The sequence below is a fragment of the Loxodonta africana genome, chromosome 2, assembly GCF_030014295.1.
Source record: "Loxodonta africana isolate mLoxAfr1 chromosome 2, mLoxAfr1.hap2, whole genome shotgun sequence".
Taxonomy (NCBI): domain Eukaryota; kingdom Metazoa; phylum Chordata; class Mammalia; order Proboscidea; family Elephantidae; genus Loxodonta; species Loxodonta africana.
Genome location: NC_087343.1, coordinates 154236778 through 154256137, shown reverse-complemented (window position 1 = coordinate 154256137; position 19360 = coordinate 154236778). Strand labels below are relative to the sequence as shown.

General features: G+C 46.5%; 3 protein-coding genes across 4 annotated transcripts in view; all 3 read right to left on the bottom strand.

Moving 5' to 3' along the window:
• The window catches only part of LOC100656652 (protocadherin gamma-C5), a 165450-nt gene extending 152098 nt beyond the window's left edge, over positions 1 to 13352 (bottom strand). The window contains exon 1 of one of the 2 annotated variants that reach the window (XM_023549918.2): positions 10722 to 13352. In XM_023549918.2, coding sequence (XP_023405686.2) covers positions 10722 to 13145 — 2424 coding nt within the window. In that variant the 5' untranslated portion in view covers positions 13146 to 13352. Of the gene's footprint in view, positions 1 to 4; positions 3082 to 10721 lie in introns of those variants that run through there. The other variant, XM_023549945.2, reaches the window with a different exon arrangement.
• LOC111751112 (protocadherin gamma-B1-like) lies at positions 3184 to 7711 on the bottom strand. Its single transcript, XM_023550013.2, has one exon. It carries the CDS (start codon positions 7501 to 7503, stop codon positions 5095 to 5097), a length of 2409 nt encoding a protein of 802 aa, XP_023405781.2. The 5' UTR covers positions 7504 to 7711; the 3' UTR covers positions 3184 to 5094.
• Positions 13353 to 14556: 1204 nt separating the features above from the next.
• On the bottom strand, positions 14557 to 18488 carry LOC135228765 (protocadherin gamma-A2-like). The gene has a single exon (XM_064277417.1). It carries the CDS (start codon positions 18116 to 18118, stop codon positions 15644 to 15646), a length of 2475 nt encoding a protein of 824 aa, XP_064133487.1. The 5' UTR covers positions 18119 to 18488; the 3' UTR covers positions 14557 to 15643.
• Between the last annotated feature and the right edge of the window lie 872 nt (positions 18489 to 19360).

The window sequence follows — 19360 nt, the reverse complement described above, 5'->3', positions numbered from 1 at the left end:
TCACCTGATTGGGGTCTCCTTTTGTTTCAAGTAAATCCTGAGTTATCAGAAGAGGTTCGCTTTTCTCACAGCTCTCTGCACTAATGAGCGTATCAGCGTAGTTGGGCTGGGGGAAGATCAGGTGGCTCTTCCGCGAGTCCGCAGTGAGGGAGACCTCGTGGGAATAGGTCTGCAGGAAAGCCCGCACACCGTCCACGCCCACAAAGTGAGAGGCAGACACACCCGCCAATCCGCTGCCTGAAGCCTGGAGCAGACGCGAGGTGTGCCAGCGCCGCAGCCTGAGCGCCAACAGCACGATGACAAAGGTGAGGAAGACGCAGGAGACGGCGGCCACAGCCACCACCAGGTACAGCGTGAGGCCTGAGTTGTCCGGGTCAGCGGGCGTCTTGATGCTGCCCAGGTCGGCAAGAACATCGGGGATGCTGTCGGCCACGGCCACGGTGAGTGTGACAGTGGCCGAGAGAGGGGGCTGACCGTGGTCCTGGACTGCCACGACAAGGCTCTGCTTGAGCGCGTCTCTGTCCTGCAGGGCCCGCGCAGTGCGCACCTCACCCGTGTGCACCCCCACCGCGAAGAGCCCTGGCTCGCTGGCCTTGAGCAGGCGGTAGGACAGCCAGGCGTTCTGTCCAGAGTCGCGGTCCACAGCCACCACCTTGGTCACCAAGTAGCCAGGCTCAGCAGAGCGGGGGGCAAGCTCCACTCCAGTGGATCCGTCAGTGGGAAAAGCCGGGTACAGGATCTCAGGCGCATTATCGTTCTGGTCCAGCACGAACAGGCTCAGTGACACATTGCTGCTGAGTGGCGGGTCCCCGCTGTCGCTGGCAGTCACCTGTAGCTGTAAGTTCCGAAACTGCTCATAGTCGAAGGAGTGAAGGGCATATAGGACCCCGGTGTCTGAGTTGATGGAGATGTAGGAAGACAGAGGTGTTCCCTGGAGGGTGTCCTCGGCCAGAGAGTAAGTGACTCGGGCGTTCTCACCACTGTCGGGATCCTGGGCAGTCAAGGAGAAGAATGAGGCACCTCTGGGGTTGTTTTCAGGAATGTAGGCCGAGTAGGAGGCATGAGCGAAAGTGGGTGGATTGTCATTGATGTCTAACACTTGCAGTGAGATACCAGTTTCTGTAGACAGCGGTGGAGTTCCCTGGTCAGTGGCAGTTACTGTGATGTTGTATTCTGAGACTTCTTCCCTGTCCAGAGTTCCATGCGTCATCAACCGATAATAATTTCCATAGGTCTTTTCAAGTGTGAATGGCAGGTTATCTGGAACTGAACATGTTACAAGGCCATTCTCTCCTGAGTCACCATCATGCACATTGAAAAGTGCAATAACTGTGCCTGGGGAAGAAGTTTCTTGGATTGAGCTAGTGAGTGATGTAACGGTGACTTCTGGAGCGTTGTCATTTACATCCAGAACTGTCACCAGTACTTTACTTCTGGCTCGGAGACCAGGTCCATCATGGGCTTCTACATCTATGTCATAGAATCCAGAGTCCTCGTAATCTAGATCCCCCAATATTGCTATGTCCCCGGTCAGAGAATTCAGCTGGAAGAGCTGGGATATTTTCTCTCTCACTTTGCGGAAAGAATATGTCACTTCTCCATTGGCTCCTTCATCTGGATCAGTGGCTTTTACAGTGAGTAGCCGCGTGCCTACTGGTACGTTCTCCCGAACACTCACGTGGTACTCAGATTGACTGAATATGGGGGCATTGTCGTTGGTATCGATAAGTTTCACATGAATCCTGGCAGTGCCAGAGCGAACCGGGTTGCCCCCGTCAGAGGCGGTGAGGACGAGGTGGTGCACCGCTTCTTCCTCGCGGTCCAGGGCGCGCTCTAGCACCAGCTCTGGGTACTTAATCCCATCAGCTCCGCTTTGCACGTCCAGGGAGAAGTGACTGTTCGCGTTTAGCTGGTAACCCTGCAGGGAGTTTACCCCTACGTCCGGATCAAAAGCTTCAGGAAGAGGAAATCTTGTCCCAGGATTTTCACTTTCAGCCACTTTTATTTCTCTTTCCTCTGTTTCAAAGCTGGGCGAGTTATCATTAACATCGATTATTTCCACTTCTACTCCAAAAATCTTCACTTTGTCCTCTAGGAGAATCTCCAGGTTTGCTACACACTTCAGAGATCTATCACAAAGCTCCTCCCGGTCTATCCTGCCCGCCGTGACCAAGCTGCCGCTTCGCGTGTTCAGAGCAAAGAGCTGCGTCCTACCTCTGGAGACGATGCGGACTCCGCGCTCCGCCAGCTCCCGGGGCTCCAGCCCCAGGTCCTTGGCGATGTTGCCCACGAAAGAGCCTTTGTCCAGTTCCTCAAGCACCGAGTAGCGGATCGTTTCGGCCCGAATTTCCCACAGGGCCCCCAGGAGAACGCAGATCCAGACCTGCCTGCTGCAGCCTGGGCGATAGTGGGGGGCCGCCATGACAGCCCAGCCGCGGAATAGTCTACGCTTCGACTTTCCCTCTATGGAGGCTGGAGGAGCCCCAGGATCTTCGGGGTCCAAGATAATGCGCTTTCACCTTTGGGTGTTGGGACTCTCAGGAGTCCAGGCTGAAGCTTCTGTAAAGCTCCAGAACCAGTGTTTTATGCTGCAGAAATCTTGTGGTTTGAATTAAATTCCTGGTTGCTTCCTCCTGATTGGTGAACAGCGACACTCAGAGTCCTAAACTGTTACTGCAACTCATTCTTGGTAAATTGAAGAGTCAGTTTTATAGCTATTTCCATTCCTAAGCCTATTTCTTCTGAAAGAATACAAGTTAAACTCCGGTTATTTGATTTTCAATGAGAAGCTAAAAATGATCCAAAGCTTTCTGTACAATAACCCTTGTATCATAAAGTTACTTATTTTCTAGGAGAAACTCATATGATGATTTTTAAAGCTAAGCCTCTTTTTCTGCCACTTTTCAATTTTTGCACTAGTCGTCTCCATAGCCCATTTTCAGTTCAGTGCACTGTGAATAGTGTACAGAGGGATGAGTGTACTTCTTCCTAAGAACAATGACGGGCTTGAAGAACAAAGGAAAGTGGTAACTGAACAGACAATAATGGCCAGGGAGCTTGGAGCTCTGGGCTCCAGTCCCAAACTATGCAGAACCAAGTTTCTTCACATAAATCTACCCTTTATAACCTGGGGAAACATTTCAGTTCCCTTGCAAAAAAAAAAAAAAAAAAAAACTACCGCTCAACAGCTAGTCTTACACCTGTTCAAATGGGCTTGGCAAATATGATAAATCTGGGAAGAGATTTTGCTCATTAATTTTGTATACAGCAGATTCTTGTCCATAAACTATGTCTGTGACAACCAAATTCACCGCGGTATTCTCAATCTCTAGAACAGTATCTTTCACAGAGTAGACACTCAAAAATATTTTTCAATGTTTATTGAATGAGTACTGATGCAACTGGAAAATCTAAAACGAGCAAATACAGCCTGACCATGCAAATATGTAAGAAAGATGAGAAGACAAAAAGTGAGACTGAAGTCCAGAAGGTGCTACTTTACCATTATTTCTAAGTTCATTTTAGCTTTGATTTTAGAAATAGCCACTAGAAGGAAATATTTTAGTAACTGTAAATGAACCCTCCCGCCACCCATCTGTCAGTTTGTCATAGTGTGGTGACTTGCATGTTGCTATGGTGGTGGAAGTTATGCCACTGGTATTTCAAATACGAACAGGGTGGCCCATGGTGGACAAGTTTCAGTGAAGCTTCCAGACTAAGACAGACTAGGAATAAATGCCTGGCAAACTACTTCCAAAAACCAGCCAGTGAAAGCTCTATGGATTATAACAGAATATTTTCTGATACAGTGCTGGAAGATGAGGGAAGGCACTCAAATTACAGTGACCACTACAATGGATGCAAGCATACTAATTATCATGAAGATGATGCAGGACCTGGCAATGTTTCCTTCTGTTTTAAATGGGATTGCCATGAGTCAGAGCTGGCTTGATGGCAACTAACAACAACTACTACTACAAATGTATCTTCATTGCAATGTTTCATAGCTTTCTTATTCAGGAATACTTAGAGTAACTTACTAATCTGAGAAAACTTACACTAAAATGCTAGCCAGTTCTTTAGATTACTTCTTGCATAATAATTAGCATCAAGAAGTAGCCCATGGATTTTAACCAAACACAAAAAAGTCCAGTAACTACACAAACTTTTTTAATCTTCAGACTTTGAGAGAGTAAATATATTTTTCACAACCCTCAAAGGATTCACAAAGTTCTGGGAAGTGGGAGGTAAATTTAGATGTTTTAGAAGTAAACTTGATAATATGCATTAAAAAAACTCAAAATGTTTGTAGGTTTGGCTCATTTCATGGAAATCTATAACAAAGAAAATTATGGAACATCTTTGAGTGAGATTATGAAGTGGGAATGTAATTGGTCCAAAGATAGTCATTCAAATCTAAAATTTGTCAGTCTTTGCTACTTATGAGAAGGCAAAGAAGTACTGAGAGAATTATTGAAAGGTTGTGTTAAATATACATGTTGCAGCTAAAGGATAAATAATTAGAATGTAACTGATAAAGATGATAATAGCCTTAACTTGGGCAGAAAGAACTGTCAGTGTATTTATGAAGAAGAAAGCATAGCATTACTTGAAAAAATAGAGTCATACATCAATTAAGAAAACAAACAAACCTGTTGCCAGAGAGTCAACTCTCACTCACAGTGACTATATAGGACAGAGTAGAACTGCCAGATAGAGTTTCCGAGGTTGTAAATCTTCACAGACGCAGACTGCCACATCTTTCTCCCTCTGGGGGATGGGCCGCCTATGTTTTGGTTAGCAGCTGAGCACTTAACCACTGTACCACCAGGGCTCCTTATCAACTAAGGAAGGGCACTGCTATTATTAGAAGTGGTGACATTCAGGAGACAGCTCCCTCTACCAAGATTTACCATGATGAATCAGAAATGCCAACAGTAAAGACCGAGAAGTAGTAATCAGATAACTGCCAAGACTACTGAGCAATCAAGGAACCAATCCAATGCACACTCCTCACTACATACCATCACAGAACAATGAACAACTACCGAAAGTAATTTTCCACAGTTGAGAAGCAAATGCAATATACACAATTTAAGTAGGCTTGCAGAAACTCACGTGAGAGGAAAAAGAAGGGTCATAAGTGATTTGGGGGTCTTCATCGCTGGCACGTACAACAGCAGAAGGCTCGCCACACAAGAGATCCTGAGGTGGAGCCATTTCCCGGGTCAAGTTGAGAAAATTAAATTCTGTTTTAGCCGATTGCGAGGCAACGCACAGATTGTAGGAATAGGGCAAAGTCCCCTCGCTGTAGTTGGGGGGAATCCCAGGTCCAGATTTGGAGCAGAGATCAGGCTGAAAGCAACCCCTGGCGGTGGGGCTGGAGGAGCTTCGCAGACGCAGGGCGATGGCCAGAGTCACCGCGAGAAGGAAGAGCACGGAGATCAAGGCCAAGGCCACCACCAGATAAAACTGCAGTTCGGCCTGGGGGTCAGTGGGCGCTGGGCGGTCGCTGAGGTCTGGTAGCGCCTCCTGCAGACTGTCTGCGAAGACGAGGTGCAGTGTGGCAGTGGCTGAGAGAGGTGGCTGTCCTCCATCGCGTACAGCGACCAGCAGGCGCTGGCGGGATGCGTCTCTGTCGCTCAAGGCACGGGCTGTGCGCACCTCGCCGGTGCGCAGCCCCAAGCTGAAGAGCCCAGGCTCGCTGGCCTGCAGCACGTGGTAGGACAGCCAGGCGTTGTGGCCTGAGTCTGCATCCACTGCCACCACCTTGGTGACCAAGTAGCCTGGCTGCGCAGCGCGAGGCACGGTGTCGAAGAGCGCTGACCCCTCGGGCCCCAGCGTTGGGTACAGCACCCTAGGCGTGTTGTCGTTGCAGTCGTCCACCAGCACGCGCAGGCTCACGTTGCCGCTGAGCGCAGGCGAGCCCTGGTCACGCGCTTGCAGCGTCAGCTCGAAGGCGCGCAGCTGCTCGTGGTCGAAGGCCCGCTGCGCGAACAGCACCCCACTCTGCGCGCTCACAGACACGTAGGACGACAGCGCCTGAGGTTCCAGGTCAGTGGCTACGATGGAGTAGGAGATATGGCCATTGGATCCCAGATCCGGGTCGGAGGCGCTGACCTGCGCGATGGAGGCGCCAGGCGGGTTGTTTTCAGCCACATGGACCATGTAGGAGGCCTGGTGAAAAGCTGGCGGGTTGTCGTTGACATCGGCAATGTGCAGGGTGATGCTTGTGCTGGAGGAGAGGGGTGGCTTGCCCCTGTCAGTGGCTGTGATGGTGACATTATACTCCGCTGTGTGCTCCCGGTCCAGGGCCCTGTCAATCACCAGCTTGTAATAATTTCTGGAGGTGGATTCTAATTTAAAGGGAACTTCTTCCTGAATAAAGCATGACACTAGCCCATTTTGCCCAGAATCCTGATCCCGCACTTTAATGAGGGCGATTACAGTTCCAAGGTTTGAGTCCTCGGGAACCTGGTTAGAAAAGGAGATGAATGTCACCTCTGGGGCATTGTCATTCTCATCAACAATTTCAATCTGAACATTACAGTGAGCTGTATGGACCCCTCCGTCCTTGGCTTCTACACTCAACACATATCTCATTGTTTCTTCAAAGTCCAATGTACCATTGGTTGTGATGTCACCAGTGTTTGGATTGAGTCTGAAGAGGAGGTTGGTACTTGCTGGGGCATTGTGGAAGGCATATGTGATCTCAGCATTAACACCCTCGTCCTGGTCTGTGGCCCTTACGCGCAGCACCGTGGTGCCCGGGGGCACGTTTTCTCGGAGGCTAACTGTGTACACGTCCTGGCTAAACACCGGAGCATTATCGTTGGCGTCGGTGACTTGGATCCGGATCTGGGTGCTGCCGCTTAGGGGAGGGTCCCCGCCGTCCATAGCCGTCAGGATTAAGCGATGGGAGCTCTGCTGTTCCCTGTCCAGAGGTTCTTCCAGCAGTAATTCCGGGTATTTACTTCCATCAGGGCTTTCTTTTGTTGACACAGAGAAATGTTGATTGGAGTTGATGGTGTATTTCTTCAGTGAGTTACTTTCTACATCTGCGTCTTGCGCAGAATCCAGAGAGAATTTTACTCCTGGTAAGGCTGATTCACAGATTTCCAAGTCAATGCTTTTTGCAATGAAATGTGGTACATTGTCGTTAATATCTTGGATTGCAACAACTACGTGGAAAATATTCATTGGGTTTTCAGCAACAGTTTCAAATTCTAGTGCACATTCAGATTTTCTCCCGCAAATCTTCTCTCGATCTATTCTACCGCTCACTAACAAGTCCCCTCTCTCAGCGCTAACGTTGAAATAATCCTCTGCACTAACCCGAAGTTTTCGAGCTGGCAACTCCTGGACGCTGAGGCCCAGATCTTTGGCGAGGTTCCCCACCAGCGAGCCCTTGGCCATCTCCTCAGGAATCTTGTAGCGGATCTGCTGGGAGATGGCGCCGCAGAACAAAGACAGCAGGAAAGGAAACAGTACTTGCCTTTTCATCGTTTCAGCTTGTGTGGCACTCCTCTGCTTTTCTTGAACTCTCCAGGAAGCTTCTTTTCAAGGTTTCTCAGGGATGTGTTAAAAAATGAATGACAATACCCTGGACTTCTGTGATTTAAGGCTAAGACTTGTTTGTTAGGCACTTGAGGATGCAGAGGAGACGGGTACGCATTCTGATGTGCGCCAGAGTAAGCAGGAAAGCACTGGGTCTGAAGAACCGGCGAAATTGCGAACCCTTCTCTTCCCTTTGGTCAACAGCGGCGCCCAGAGGTTGTCTTGGAAAACTGCATCTTGCCCAGCTATTTATTCTCAACGTATAAGCTCTTGAATCTAAGTACCTTGTCATTTTATTTGTAAGAAAGAGCCAAATGTTCAAATTTTCACTTTAAAATTAATACTTTCTGGTTTGTCATCATCTCATAAACATCTCTATTGTTTTATATTTTTTAATTAAAAAATTTCATAAGGCATACAGCCATTTTTTTTTTTTCAGTTTGTGGAGCAAAAATATCTTCAGTGATTTCACTGTATTTGTAAACACTGGCATGACTACTATGGATGTATTCAAATAAGTTACTGGCTTTTCATCTACCTTTTTTAGTGAGCTATAATTCTTATATTTCTGTCAACTCATCGGATTCACTTCCTTTGTTTAGTATTTTAAATCTCTCCATATATGATTTATCAGTTCAGTATTTTTCAAAGACATAGTCTTTGTAAAAAGAGTGAGTAAAAGCCCCAGACTTATCCTTCTTTATAGAACAGATCATCTTCCCCGTTAAGCAGAGGAGACCCTCATATTTCGTTAAAGGGATCAATTTAGTATTTTAGCACATCTTTTTTATAAAGTGAACTCTTGTGTGAGCCATGTTCATTTTTATGAAACCACTGCTTCTTTTGAATGTGGATGTATAAGCAATATCTATAAAGCCAATTCTCAGCTGCAGCCAGTTTATGCCATTAGTGAGTAAAACCGGTTTGACTTGATTACTGGTAAATCTTGGAAACACTTCATTGTGGAACTTACCTGTAATCCTTGAACTGGTCTGGGGTAACCTAAACAACCAAATCCCTTTATCTCAAATGCACTCCCAAATGGCACCATTCAACAATTTATTCTACTATTTTATAATGCTCCCCCATACTCACCTTATACGCCAATGAAAACAGACTATTATCTGCTTTCCTAAAACATTCCTTACCTTGTTTTCTCTACTTCACTCCTTATACTTTGTTTCTTTTATTATGAACCTTTCTTCCTTTTCTAAAGTAATAAATTCTTGCCCATTCTTCAGAAAAAATCATTTTAGTGAAAATGAATGTCTGAGACCTTTCGTTATCTATACAAAGACATGGAAATTGTACTGACTTTGTACTCTCAGTGCATTTTTCACCATACATTTGCAGGCTATTTTTAACACAGGATTCTTAGTATATCCTCTTTGAGCATCTAAAGTTCCCCTGGCACTAACCATTTAATATTTTTTCCTCCTTTTGAGGATTGTTAGTTTTTAGGTGCCATCGAGCAGGTTGCAACCCATAGTGACCCTATGTACAACAGAATGAAACACTGCCTCCGGTCCTATGCCTTCCTCAGAAGCATAATGTCCTTCTCCAGGGACTGGTCCCTCCTGATGAACATGTCCGAAGTAAGTGATATGAAGTCTCGCCATCCCCGCTTCTAAGGAGCATTCTGGCTGTACTTCTTCCAAGACAGTTTTTTCATTCTTCTGGCAGTCCATGGTATACTCAGTATTCCTCATCAACACCATAATTCAAAGGCATCAGTTCTTCTTCGGTCTTCCTTATGCGTCGTCCAGCTTTCGCATGTATATGAGGTGATTGAAAATACCATGGCTTGGGTCAGGTGCACTTTAGTCCTCAAAGTGTTTTCTTTGCCTTTTAACACTTAACCACTTTAAAAGAGGACTTTTGCAGCAGATTTGCCCAGTGGGATATGTCATTTGATTTCTTGATTGCCGCTTCCATGGGCGTTGATTGTGGATCCAAGTAAAATGAAGTCCTTGATAACTTTGATATTTTCTCCATTTATGGAGGCTACTGATATTAACATTATAAAGATTTTTCCTAAAAAAGTTATGCCAAATGTTATGTGCCTTTTTTCGTGTAATGTGTTTGCCTGTTTGAGTGAGAACACACCTTTCTCAGATTTAAGTTATTTTGTTCAGGTCCTGTTGTCTCACACTCCTGAATGTACCTCTTTCTAATATATTGAGGGAGAAATTTGTCTCTTTGAGGCCTAATAGAATTTATTTTGGTCAAATTTTGGATAACTGTCTGATGTAACTTTGTGGGTGAAAATAACTTCACAAATTTCAAAATAGGCTAGCAATTTCTGGCCCAAAAAAGCTGTAGAAAACAGTCAGGAATCCTATTCCATTATTGAAGTGGATAGTTTGGAAATCTCCCACAGAGGCCAAGACATATCTTCCTACATTTTTTAAAACCCTTCTCAGATGGCAAGAAATGCCAGTACAAAGCTAATGACAGTTTAGGCAAATAAAGTTTTACCTTTAGGCAAAAAAAAATCAATATGTATGTATCATGTTTAGGTATATACAATAGGGACTAAAGACCCGGTAATTCCATTTGACCAACCTCTACATTCTTTATCAAACACTTTTTATGTCATTAAGATGAAAAAAATTTTCTGGCTTGGAAGAAGTCAAGCATAATTTTGTGTGAGACTAAAACCTCTTATATATGTTTTACTTGTTTGTATCAGTCAGGATAGGCTAGGTTAGGCTGGGGTGACAAACAAGCCTCAATTCACAAAGATTTAAAATGAAAAAGGTCTGTTTATCACAGTTTTACAGATCAGTGTTGGGTCAACCACAGGGATCTTCTCCTATCACAGTTACTTGAGGACCTGGGCAGAAGGAGCAGTCACAATTTCAAAGAGTAACTTAGAGATCTGAAAATTCTCACAATGTCAATTACAGCTTCCTCCAGGAAGTGACATGTTACTTCCACTCACAATTTACTGGCCAGAACTAGTTACATAGGCCCACCCCGTCACAGTCAGGGAAGGAAGTGCAGTCCCACTATATGCCCAGAAAGAGAGAGAAACAAATATCTAGGCCGCAGGGCTAATGACGACAGCAGTGCTTTATTTCCCAAATAAATGTGCATTGAAGCTTTATAATAACCACATTGGCATTCTTTACACTAACCAAATGAAGAAAAAAAAAACTTACCTGAAGTAGCTTGGGGTCTCCTTTCACTTCAAATAAATCTTGAGGTATCAGGAGAGGTTCGTTTTTCTCACAGCTGTCATGGCTGATAAGCATGTCAGCATAGTTGGGCTGGGGAAAGATCAGGTGACTCTGCCGCGAGCCTGCGGTGAGGGAGACCTCGTGGGAATAGGTCTGCAGGAAAGCCTGCACCCCATCCACACCCACAAAGTGTGTGGCAGGCACGCCAGTCAAACCGCCACTGGTGTGCTGAAGCAGGCGAGACTTGTGCCAGCGCTGCACCCTGAGCGCCAGCAGCACGATGACGAAGGCGAGGAAGATGCAGGAGACAGCAGCCACTGCCACCACCAAGTACAGCGTGAGGTCAGAGGCATCAGAGTCCTGGGAGGGCTCGAGACTGCCAAGGTCAGCCAGGACGTCCGGGATGCTGTTGGCTATGGCCACGGTGAGCGTGACCGTGGCCGATAGAGGAGGCTGGCCATGGTCCTGGACAGCCACTACAAGGCTCTGCTTGAGTGCATCTCTGTCCTGCAGGGCCCGCGCTGTGCGCACTTCCCCCGTGTGCACCCCCACCACGAATAGCCCTGGTTCACTGGCCTTAAGCAGGCGATAGGACAGCCAGGCATTTTGGCCCGAGTCTTTATCCACCGCCACCACCTTGGTCACCAGGTAGCCGGGCTCTGCAGAGCGGGGCGCCAGCTCTACGCCAGTGGAGCCGTCTGTGGGGAGGGTGGGGTACAGGATCTCCGGGATGTTATCGTTCTGGTCCAGCACGAACAGTCTAAGTGATACGTTGCTGCTGAGTGGTGGGTTCCCGTTGTCGCTAGCAGTCACCCACAACTGCAACTCTCGGAACTGCTCATAGTCGAAGGAGCGCAGTGCATACAGGATGCCTGTGTCAGAGTTGATGGAGATGTAGGAAGATAGAGGCTCCCTCTGTAGGGTGTCATCAGTCAGTGCATAAGTGATGCGGGCATTGTTGTCGCTATCAGGGTCGTGAGCGGTCATAGAGAAGATGGAGGTGCCTCTGGGGTTGTTTTCACGAATATAGGCAGAGTAGGAGGCATGAGCAAAGGCGGGTGGGTTGTCATTGATATCTGTCACACGCAGGGTGATGTGTGTTTCTGTGGACAGTGGTGGGGTTCCCCCATCTGTGGCTCTCAGAGTGACGTTATATTCTGACACCTGTTCACGATCCAGGGATCTGGCTGTCACTAAGCGGTAATACTGATCTATAGATTTTTCTAAATTAAATGGCAGATTTCCAAGGACAAAAACTGTGACTTGCCCATTCTGCCCAGAATCTCTGTCATGCACGTTGATAAGGGCAATTTCTCTTCCAGCGGTAGCCTCTTCTGGGACTGAACCTGTGAAAGAAGTGATTGTAACTTCTGGGGCATTGTCATTCACATCCAGAACAGTGACTAGAATCTTGGCTTTTGAAAAGAGACCTGGTCCATCTTTGGCTTCAATTTTAATTTCATAAAACATAGCATCTTCATAATCTAGACTCTTTAATATAGACACATCTCCAGTCACTGAGTCGAGATCGAAAATCTGAGCGATTTTCCCAGGCATTTTATCTAGGATATAGGACACTTGAGCATTGAATCCCTCATCAGGGTCAGTGGCATTCACCCTGAGCAGGTGTGTGCCCACTGGCACATTCTCCCGAACACTTACATGGTACTCTGGCTGAGTAAATGCTGGTGGGTTGTCGTTTGCGTCCAGAACTATTACTTGGATGTACAAGTTGCCAGAGCGGACAGGGTCGCCACCATCCGAAGCAGAGAGGGTAAGCTGGTGAACCTCTTGCTCCTCCCGGTCCAGGGCCCGCTCCAGGACCAGCTCTGGGTAACTGGCTCCACCAGACACGCTTTTCACAGCCAGGGAGAAGTAGTCATTGGGGCTGAGCTCGTAGTTCTGCAGGGAGTTCATGCCCACATCTGGGTCAAATGCAGTCTTAAGCGGAAACCGGGTTCCAGGAGCTGTTAGTTCACCAATTTTTATATCCAATCCCTCGGTTAGGAAATCAGGAGCATTATCATTAATGTCTTTAATTTCTATTTCCACTTCAAAAATTTTCAATTTGTCTTCAATCAGGATATTAAATTTTACCAGGCACTGCGCGCTGTGAGCGCAGAGCTCCTCCCGGTCTATCCTGCCCGCGGTGACCAGGCTGCCGCTTCTCGGGCTCAGAGCGAAAAGCTGCGTCCTACCTCTGGAGACGATGCGGACTCCGCGCTCCGCCAGCTCCCGGGGCTCCAGCCCCAGGTCCTTGGCGATGCTTCCCACGAAGGAGCCTTTCTCCAGCTCCTCGGGCACCGAGTAGCGGATCTGCCCGGATCCAGTCTCCCACAGCGTCCCCAGGAGAGCGCATAGCAAGGCCAGTCCTCTGCTTTTTCGGAATCTCAGCCCATTCGTCATTTTGTTTTTGGTGAATTGTTTCTTTCTGAATTCGGCTCCAGTTTCCCACAAAGGATTCCAATCTTATTTCCTCAGGGAACTAAGTCTTTTTGGATCCAATTCATAGGTCACAGAATTGGTTGGCTGGCGGGGTGACTTTCATAGCAGCCCCAGATCTTCTGACTCTGTCTTGCTGGTTCTTGGCGTTTTAGAAGCAAGGAAATGGTCGACTAGCTCTCTAGCTGCGTTTTCCTTCTGGAGTGGTCAACAGCGACGCTCAGAGGCCTAACCGTTTACTGCACCGTCTCAGACAAACACAAGTTTTTTTTTTTACTTTCTCTATACTCAAAATCCTTTTTGCCAGAGGTAGTGGAATTGATGTTTATTTCACATAAGGGAATTGATATATATATATTAAAGCTTGTGACTTCAAATTAGCCTCTTTGGGAAGTCATGCACTAACCTTAATGCCACCAGTATTGCTCCAAACATGGTGGAGTTATTGTTTTGAAACATTCAGACGAATTTAAGAACCACACAGAAATATCAACCACATTTACAGGTTAGACCTCTTGAAGTTTGTCTTTGATAGCCTGACATCTTAGCTTCAATATCGGTTATTTAATTTACTCACTAAACACATAATTGGGTGCCGAGTGTGTCAGATAAACTTATCAGCGGGGATTTAAGGTGAATGATATGGACACAGCCACTTCCTTCACAGAGTTTATGAAGGGTATAAAAATAAACAGGGAATTACAGTGCAGTGAGATAACTACTGTAATGGGAGATGCCGAAGGTGATGGGAGGACCTCAGCCTGCCCTTGGAGGTGAGCAAAGGTTTTCCCAAGGAGCACCAATCAAGGAAAAGGCTGGAACACAAGAGAGAATGGCAGTGGCAATGCCTAGATGTGAGAAAGGAAAGTCACAGACCTTCAGGGTACTGACAGAAGTTCATATTGCCTAAATATAGAGTGTGAAAAAAAGTTTTTTTTTAAAGGCCATAACTGAAACTAGTAAAGATAAACTTTTATTTTATGTTCCCGAGTTCATTTCCCTGTATTTATTTTCCTATCCAAGCACAGAAATAGAAATATGTTTGTCATATCAGTCATGATGCATTACATACCTATGCATAAGGTACTTTTTCTGATGAAGCGTAACTACCCACACTAAAAGGGGCACTGTCTTTAATGTTCCTTAGTTTGGACTTTTTTATTTATTACTTTACTCATAAGTAAAGATCTTCTGATATATCATTCCACAATAAGTTCCATTTTTACCTTATAGGGAATTATATAACAGTAATGAACACAATCAAATACCTTACCTCTAACAAATCTTACCTTATCAGATGCCCCTAAATATAATAAAGAATCACAGCTCCTCAAGGTGATGACACTATGAGACATGAGGCTCAGGTAGCGGTAGTACATTATTAGCATCAAATGAAAGTAAAGGAAGATCCCATTATATAGAATCTTAGTGTGTTCTCTGTTCTTAAATACACAACTAACATATTAAAAAACAACCCAGGAAGATGAATGGGGAAGAAAAACAGTGTGGTTCTAAGGGGGAGTGGGGGTGGCTGAGGGACTGGGAATGTTTTTAGCAGCTGTCTTGAGTGGGAATCTTTGAGAAGAGAGGTGTATAAACAGGATCTTTAGGGGCAATTGTCTGATGTAGTTTCCAAATCCCTTGTATCTTTTCTTTAAGCAAAGTTGTATTAAACATACATTATTTTTAAGGATAAAAAGGCAATATGATTTCCAGATATGAGAAAAATAAAACAACAAAGAGAAACGTGTTTACTATTACTCTACCAATTTATTATAGAGCAAATGACAACTCAGTCACTTCTTCAAGGAACACATAGCCATTTAGAGATTGAAGTGCAATTCTTAACTAAGCAGGGATACCATTACAAACATTTCTGAAACATTATAAAGACTGTATATTTCTAAACTTTCACCGTTTTGGTAGTAGGGAAGAGCATGCAAATTAAGTGAAAGGAAGAGCTTCACTTTTAAACTGAAGGGAAAAATTAACACGCAGCGAGTAGGAACTAACCAACTAAGGCATTTCACTATTCATAAAAGAGATTCAAATATAAAATATAAAAGCCTTGAATTTTTAAGGAGGAAGAGGCTTTAGAAAACATAAAATCCAACCTTCATATTTTTAAGAAAGAAGGAAAGAATTGTTGCCTCAGTAGACGAAATGCTTTTCTCAGGATGGAAACCCATTGCTAGCGCACTGCTCTCTTTATTACCCCAAATACCACCGTCATCTATGCTGATTTACACTCATTCTACAATGACCCCCACACCTCCTTCCCTTACATTCCGTGAACACTTAGAACTACTTAGAAATAATTCACCCGGACTCATTTTCTAAAAGTGGAATGTATTTTTAAGGAAATATGGGAAATAGAGGAGATAGTAAACGGTAGAGGCAGCTAAGTAAATTTGTTAATTTATTTATTTTAGCAAAATAGCTCCTAAATATATTGTAAAGTGTTAGTTTACCTGAGAAACTGTTTCTTCTCCTTTGCCTTCAAGGAGAGATTGAGACGCCGACAGAAAATCCTTTTTCTCATAGCTCTCCTGGCTGATGAGCGTGTCGGCGTAGTTGGGCTGAGGAAAGATCAAGTGACTCTTCCGCGAGTCTGTGGTGAGGGAGACCTCGTGGGAATAGGTCTGCAGGAAGGCCCGCACCCCGTCCACGCCCACAAAGTTCATGGCGGGCACGGTGGCCACACCGCCGCTGGCGTTCCGAAGCTGCCGAGACGTGTGCCAGCGCCGCACCCTGAGCGCCAGGAGCACAATGACAAAGGCGAAGAAGACACAGGAGACCGCGGCCACAGCTACCACCAGGTACAGCGTGAGATCCGAGGCGTCAGGGTCGTGAGAGGGCTCCAGGCTGCTCAGGTCCGCCAGGATTTCAGGGATGCTGTCGGCCACTGCCACTGTAAGCGTGACCGTGGACGAGAGAGGAGGTTGACCGTGGTCCTGGACGGCCACCACAAGACTCTGCTTGAGTGCGTCTCTGTCCTGCAGGGACCGCGTTGTGCGTACCTCACCGGTATGCACCCCCACCGCAAAAAGCCCTGGTTCAGTGGCCTTGAGCAGGCGATAGGACAGCCAGGCGTTCTGTCCGGAGTCGCGGTCTACTGCCACAACTTTGGTCACCAGGTAGCCGGGCTCTGCAGAGCGGGGTGCTAATTCCAGGCCCCTGGAGCCGTCGGTGGGGAAGGCTGGGTACAGGATCTCTGGTGCGTTGTCATTCTGGTCCAGGACCAACAAGCTTAGTGACACATTGCTGCTGAGTGGTGGGTCCCCACTGTCCTTTGCTGTCACCCACAACTGCAGGTCTCGGAACTGCTCAAAGTCAAAGGAGCGCAGCGCATATAGGACTCCTGTATCGGAATTGATGGAGACGTAGGAGGACACGGGTGCCCCCTGGATGGTTTCCTCGGCCAAGGAATAAGTCACTTGGGCATTGTCCTCACTGTCAGGGTCATGGGCTGTCACAGAAAAGATAGAGGCGCCTCTGAGATTGTTTTCGGGAATGTAGGCAGAATAGGACGCGTGAGGGAATGCAGGCGGGTTGTCGTTGATGTCTGCCACCTGCAGTAAAACTTGGGCATCTGTGGACAGAGGTGGGTTCCCTCCATCTGTAGCGGTCACAGTGATGTTGTAAGAGGAAATCTGTTCCCTGTCCAGGGGTTTAGTTGTAACTAGCCGGTAGTAATTGTCCACTGACCTTTCTAACTGGAAGGGAAGGCTCTCGGGGAGTGAACACGTGATAAATGCATTCTGCCCAGAGTCTCTGTCGTGTACGTTGAAAAGTGCAATTACGGTTCCTTGGGGAGAGTCTTCAGGAACTGAGCTAGTAGCAGATGTCATGTAAAATTCTGGGGCATTGTCGTTCACATCCAGAACTGCGACAATGACCTTCGTTCGGGTCAGAAGGCCTGGACCATCCTGAGCTTCAATATCAATTTCATGGAATTTGGCATCTTCATAATCTAGAGTTTTTATGATCACTATATCTCCAGATGTCGACTTAAGCTCAAATACCTCTGAGGTTTCTCCAGGTTTTTTTTCTGGAAAATACGCTATTTGAGCGTTGTAGCCCTCATCTGCGTCAGTGGCTGTTACCGTGAGTATCCGGGTGCCTACGGGCATATTCTCTGGCACACTTACACGGTACTCAGGCTGAGAAAAAACAGGCGCGTTGTCGTTCACGTCCAGGACTGTCACGCGGATTCGCGAGGTGCCAGATTGGACAGGGTCGCCCCCGTCTGAAGCCAAGAGAAGGAGGTGGTGAACAGCTGCTTCTTCGCGGTCCAGAGCGCTCTGCAGCACCAGCTCTGGGTGCTTGTTCCCATCCGCTCCGCTTCGCACGTCCAAAGAGAAGTGATCATTTGGGCCGAGTTCGTACTTCTGGAGGGCGTTCTCTCCTACGTCCGCATCATGCGCGCTCTTCAGAGGAATCCGGAATCCTGGTGTAGTCGTTTCACTGATTTTTAGCTCCAATTCTTCTACTCCAAAGCGAGGGGCATTATCATTAATGTCTGTTATTTCCACCTCGACTGAATAAATGTTCAGTTTATCTTCCAGCAGTATGTTAAACTTAATCAAACAGCGCGCGCGCTGAGCGCACAGCTCCTCGCGGTCTATCCTGCCCGCAGTGATCAAGCTGCCCATTCGCAGGTTCAGAGCGAAAAGCTGCGTCCTACCTCTGGAGACGATGCGGACTCCCCGCTCTGCCAGCGCCAGGGGCTCCAACCCCAAGTCTTTGGCGATGTTGCCCACGAAGGAGCCTTTGTCGATCTCTTCTGGCACAGAATAGCGCATCTGCGCAGCCGTGGCCTCCCACAGGGCCGCCAGAAGAAAGCACGGCAGCACCAGCCTTCTGCTGTGTGGGAGCTTTTGCTGAGCCGCCATTTCCCTCTGCTGCAGTCTTTCCTCCTGGTCAAGTTCCAGCATCCAGTGCAGGATTCCAATCTTTATTCCTCAGAGTCGGAGGGGACCAGCATTCACGGATCGAGGTCACTCTGGAGAGATCTAGTGAATCTGCTAGGCTGAACTTCTTTACCGCCCGGAAGCTTGTGTGACCAAATTAGCAGCCCTTTGTGTTGTGACAGCCGGAATGCTGGGCTCCCTTAGGTGGTCAACAGCGACGCTCAGAGGCCTAACTCATTTCTGCACCCGCTCAGGCAAACCCAAGTTACTTGCTTATTTATGTTCACTTTGTGGTTTTCAGGTTAAAGAATCATAGAGTTGTAAGACACCCTAAACGTAGCTCTTTCAAGGCAGGAATCTTTTTCTCAGCATTCATAAGAATGGTGTAAATAAGTGTGACTTTCATGTTAGTTACTACGAAAGTATTTTTCAACATTCAAGGCCGCTGCTGCCCTTGCTCCAAATATCTTCCACCTCTTACATTATATTTGGAGACAGTTTAAGATCAATTCAAAACCATTAGCTACATTATCTCATAAGGTTACATCTTCTGAATTTCTGTGCTTGGTGGCTGGCATTTAACTTCAAAACCTGTATTTAAATTTTGAATCATCAAATACTTAATTGAGTGACTATCATTTGCCTGTGGTAGAGGGTCAGCAAAAAAGAGGAAGACCCTCAATGACATGGTGGCTGCAAAAATGGGCTCAAACATAGCAATGACTGTGAGGATGGTGCAGGACTGGTTAGCATTTCGTTCCGTTGTACAAACGGTTGCTATGAGTTGGAATTGCTCTATGGCACCTAACAACAATAACATCACTTGCCTGACACTTTGCTTGATGCTGAAGATACAAACTGCGAACCTGAAGGACACAGTCCCTGCCCTCAGGATGCTTACAACATAGTGAAGAGCATAGGAAAGTCAGCAGAATCGTATGATAGAGTATGGTAACTGCTATGACAGTGGGGAGCACTGGAAGATGGGGGAATACATATCCACCTAGATTTGGGGATCAGGAAAGACTGTCTCTGGACATGACTGAAGCTGAAACCAAAAGGCTAGGGTTGGATCAGTAAAGAGGCTGGAGCAGTGTTCTAGAACCTCAGTAGAAATTCTTAGAGGTGAGAGGAACATTAAGGAAACTGAAAGTGGTTCTACTGGGTAAAGCTAGAGCAGGAAGCGTTTTCTCACCACATGGAAAGTCAGTCACTCAAAGCTGTTTGAAGTTACCAAGTCCTTTTTCTGATATATAGCGCTATCTA

What these genes read in the sequence shown, in the direction of transcription:
- LOC111751112 (XM_023550013.2), bottom strand. Translation starts at nt 7,503, where the DNA reads ATGAAAAGGCAAGTACTGTTTCCTTTCCTGCTGTCTTTGTTCTGCGGC.
- LOC135228765 (XM_064277417.1), bottom strand. Translation starts at nt 18,118, where the DNA reads ATGCTGGAACTTGACCAGGAGGAAAGACTGCAGCAGAGGGAAATGGCG.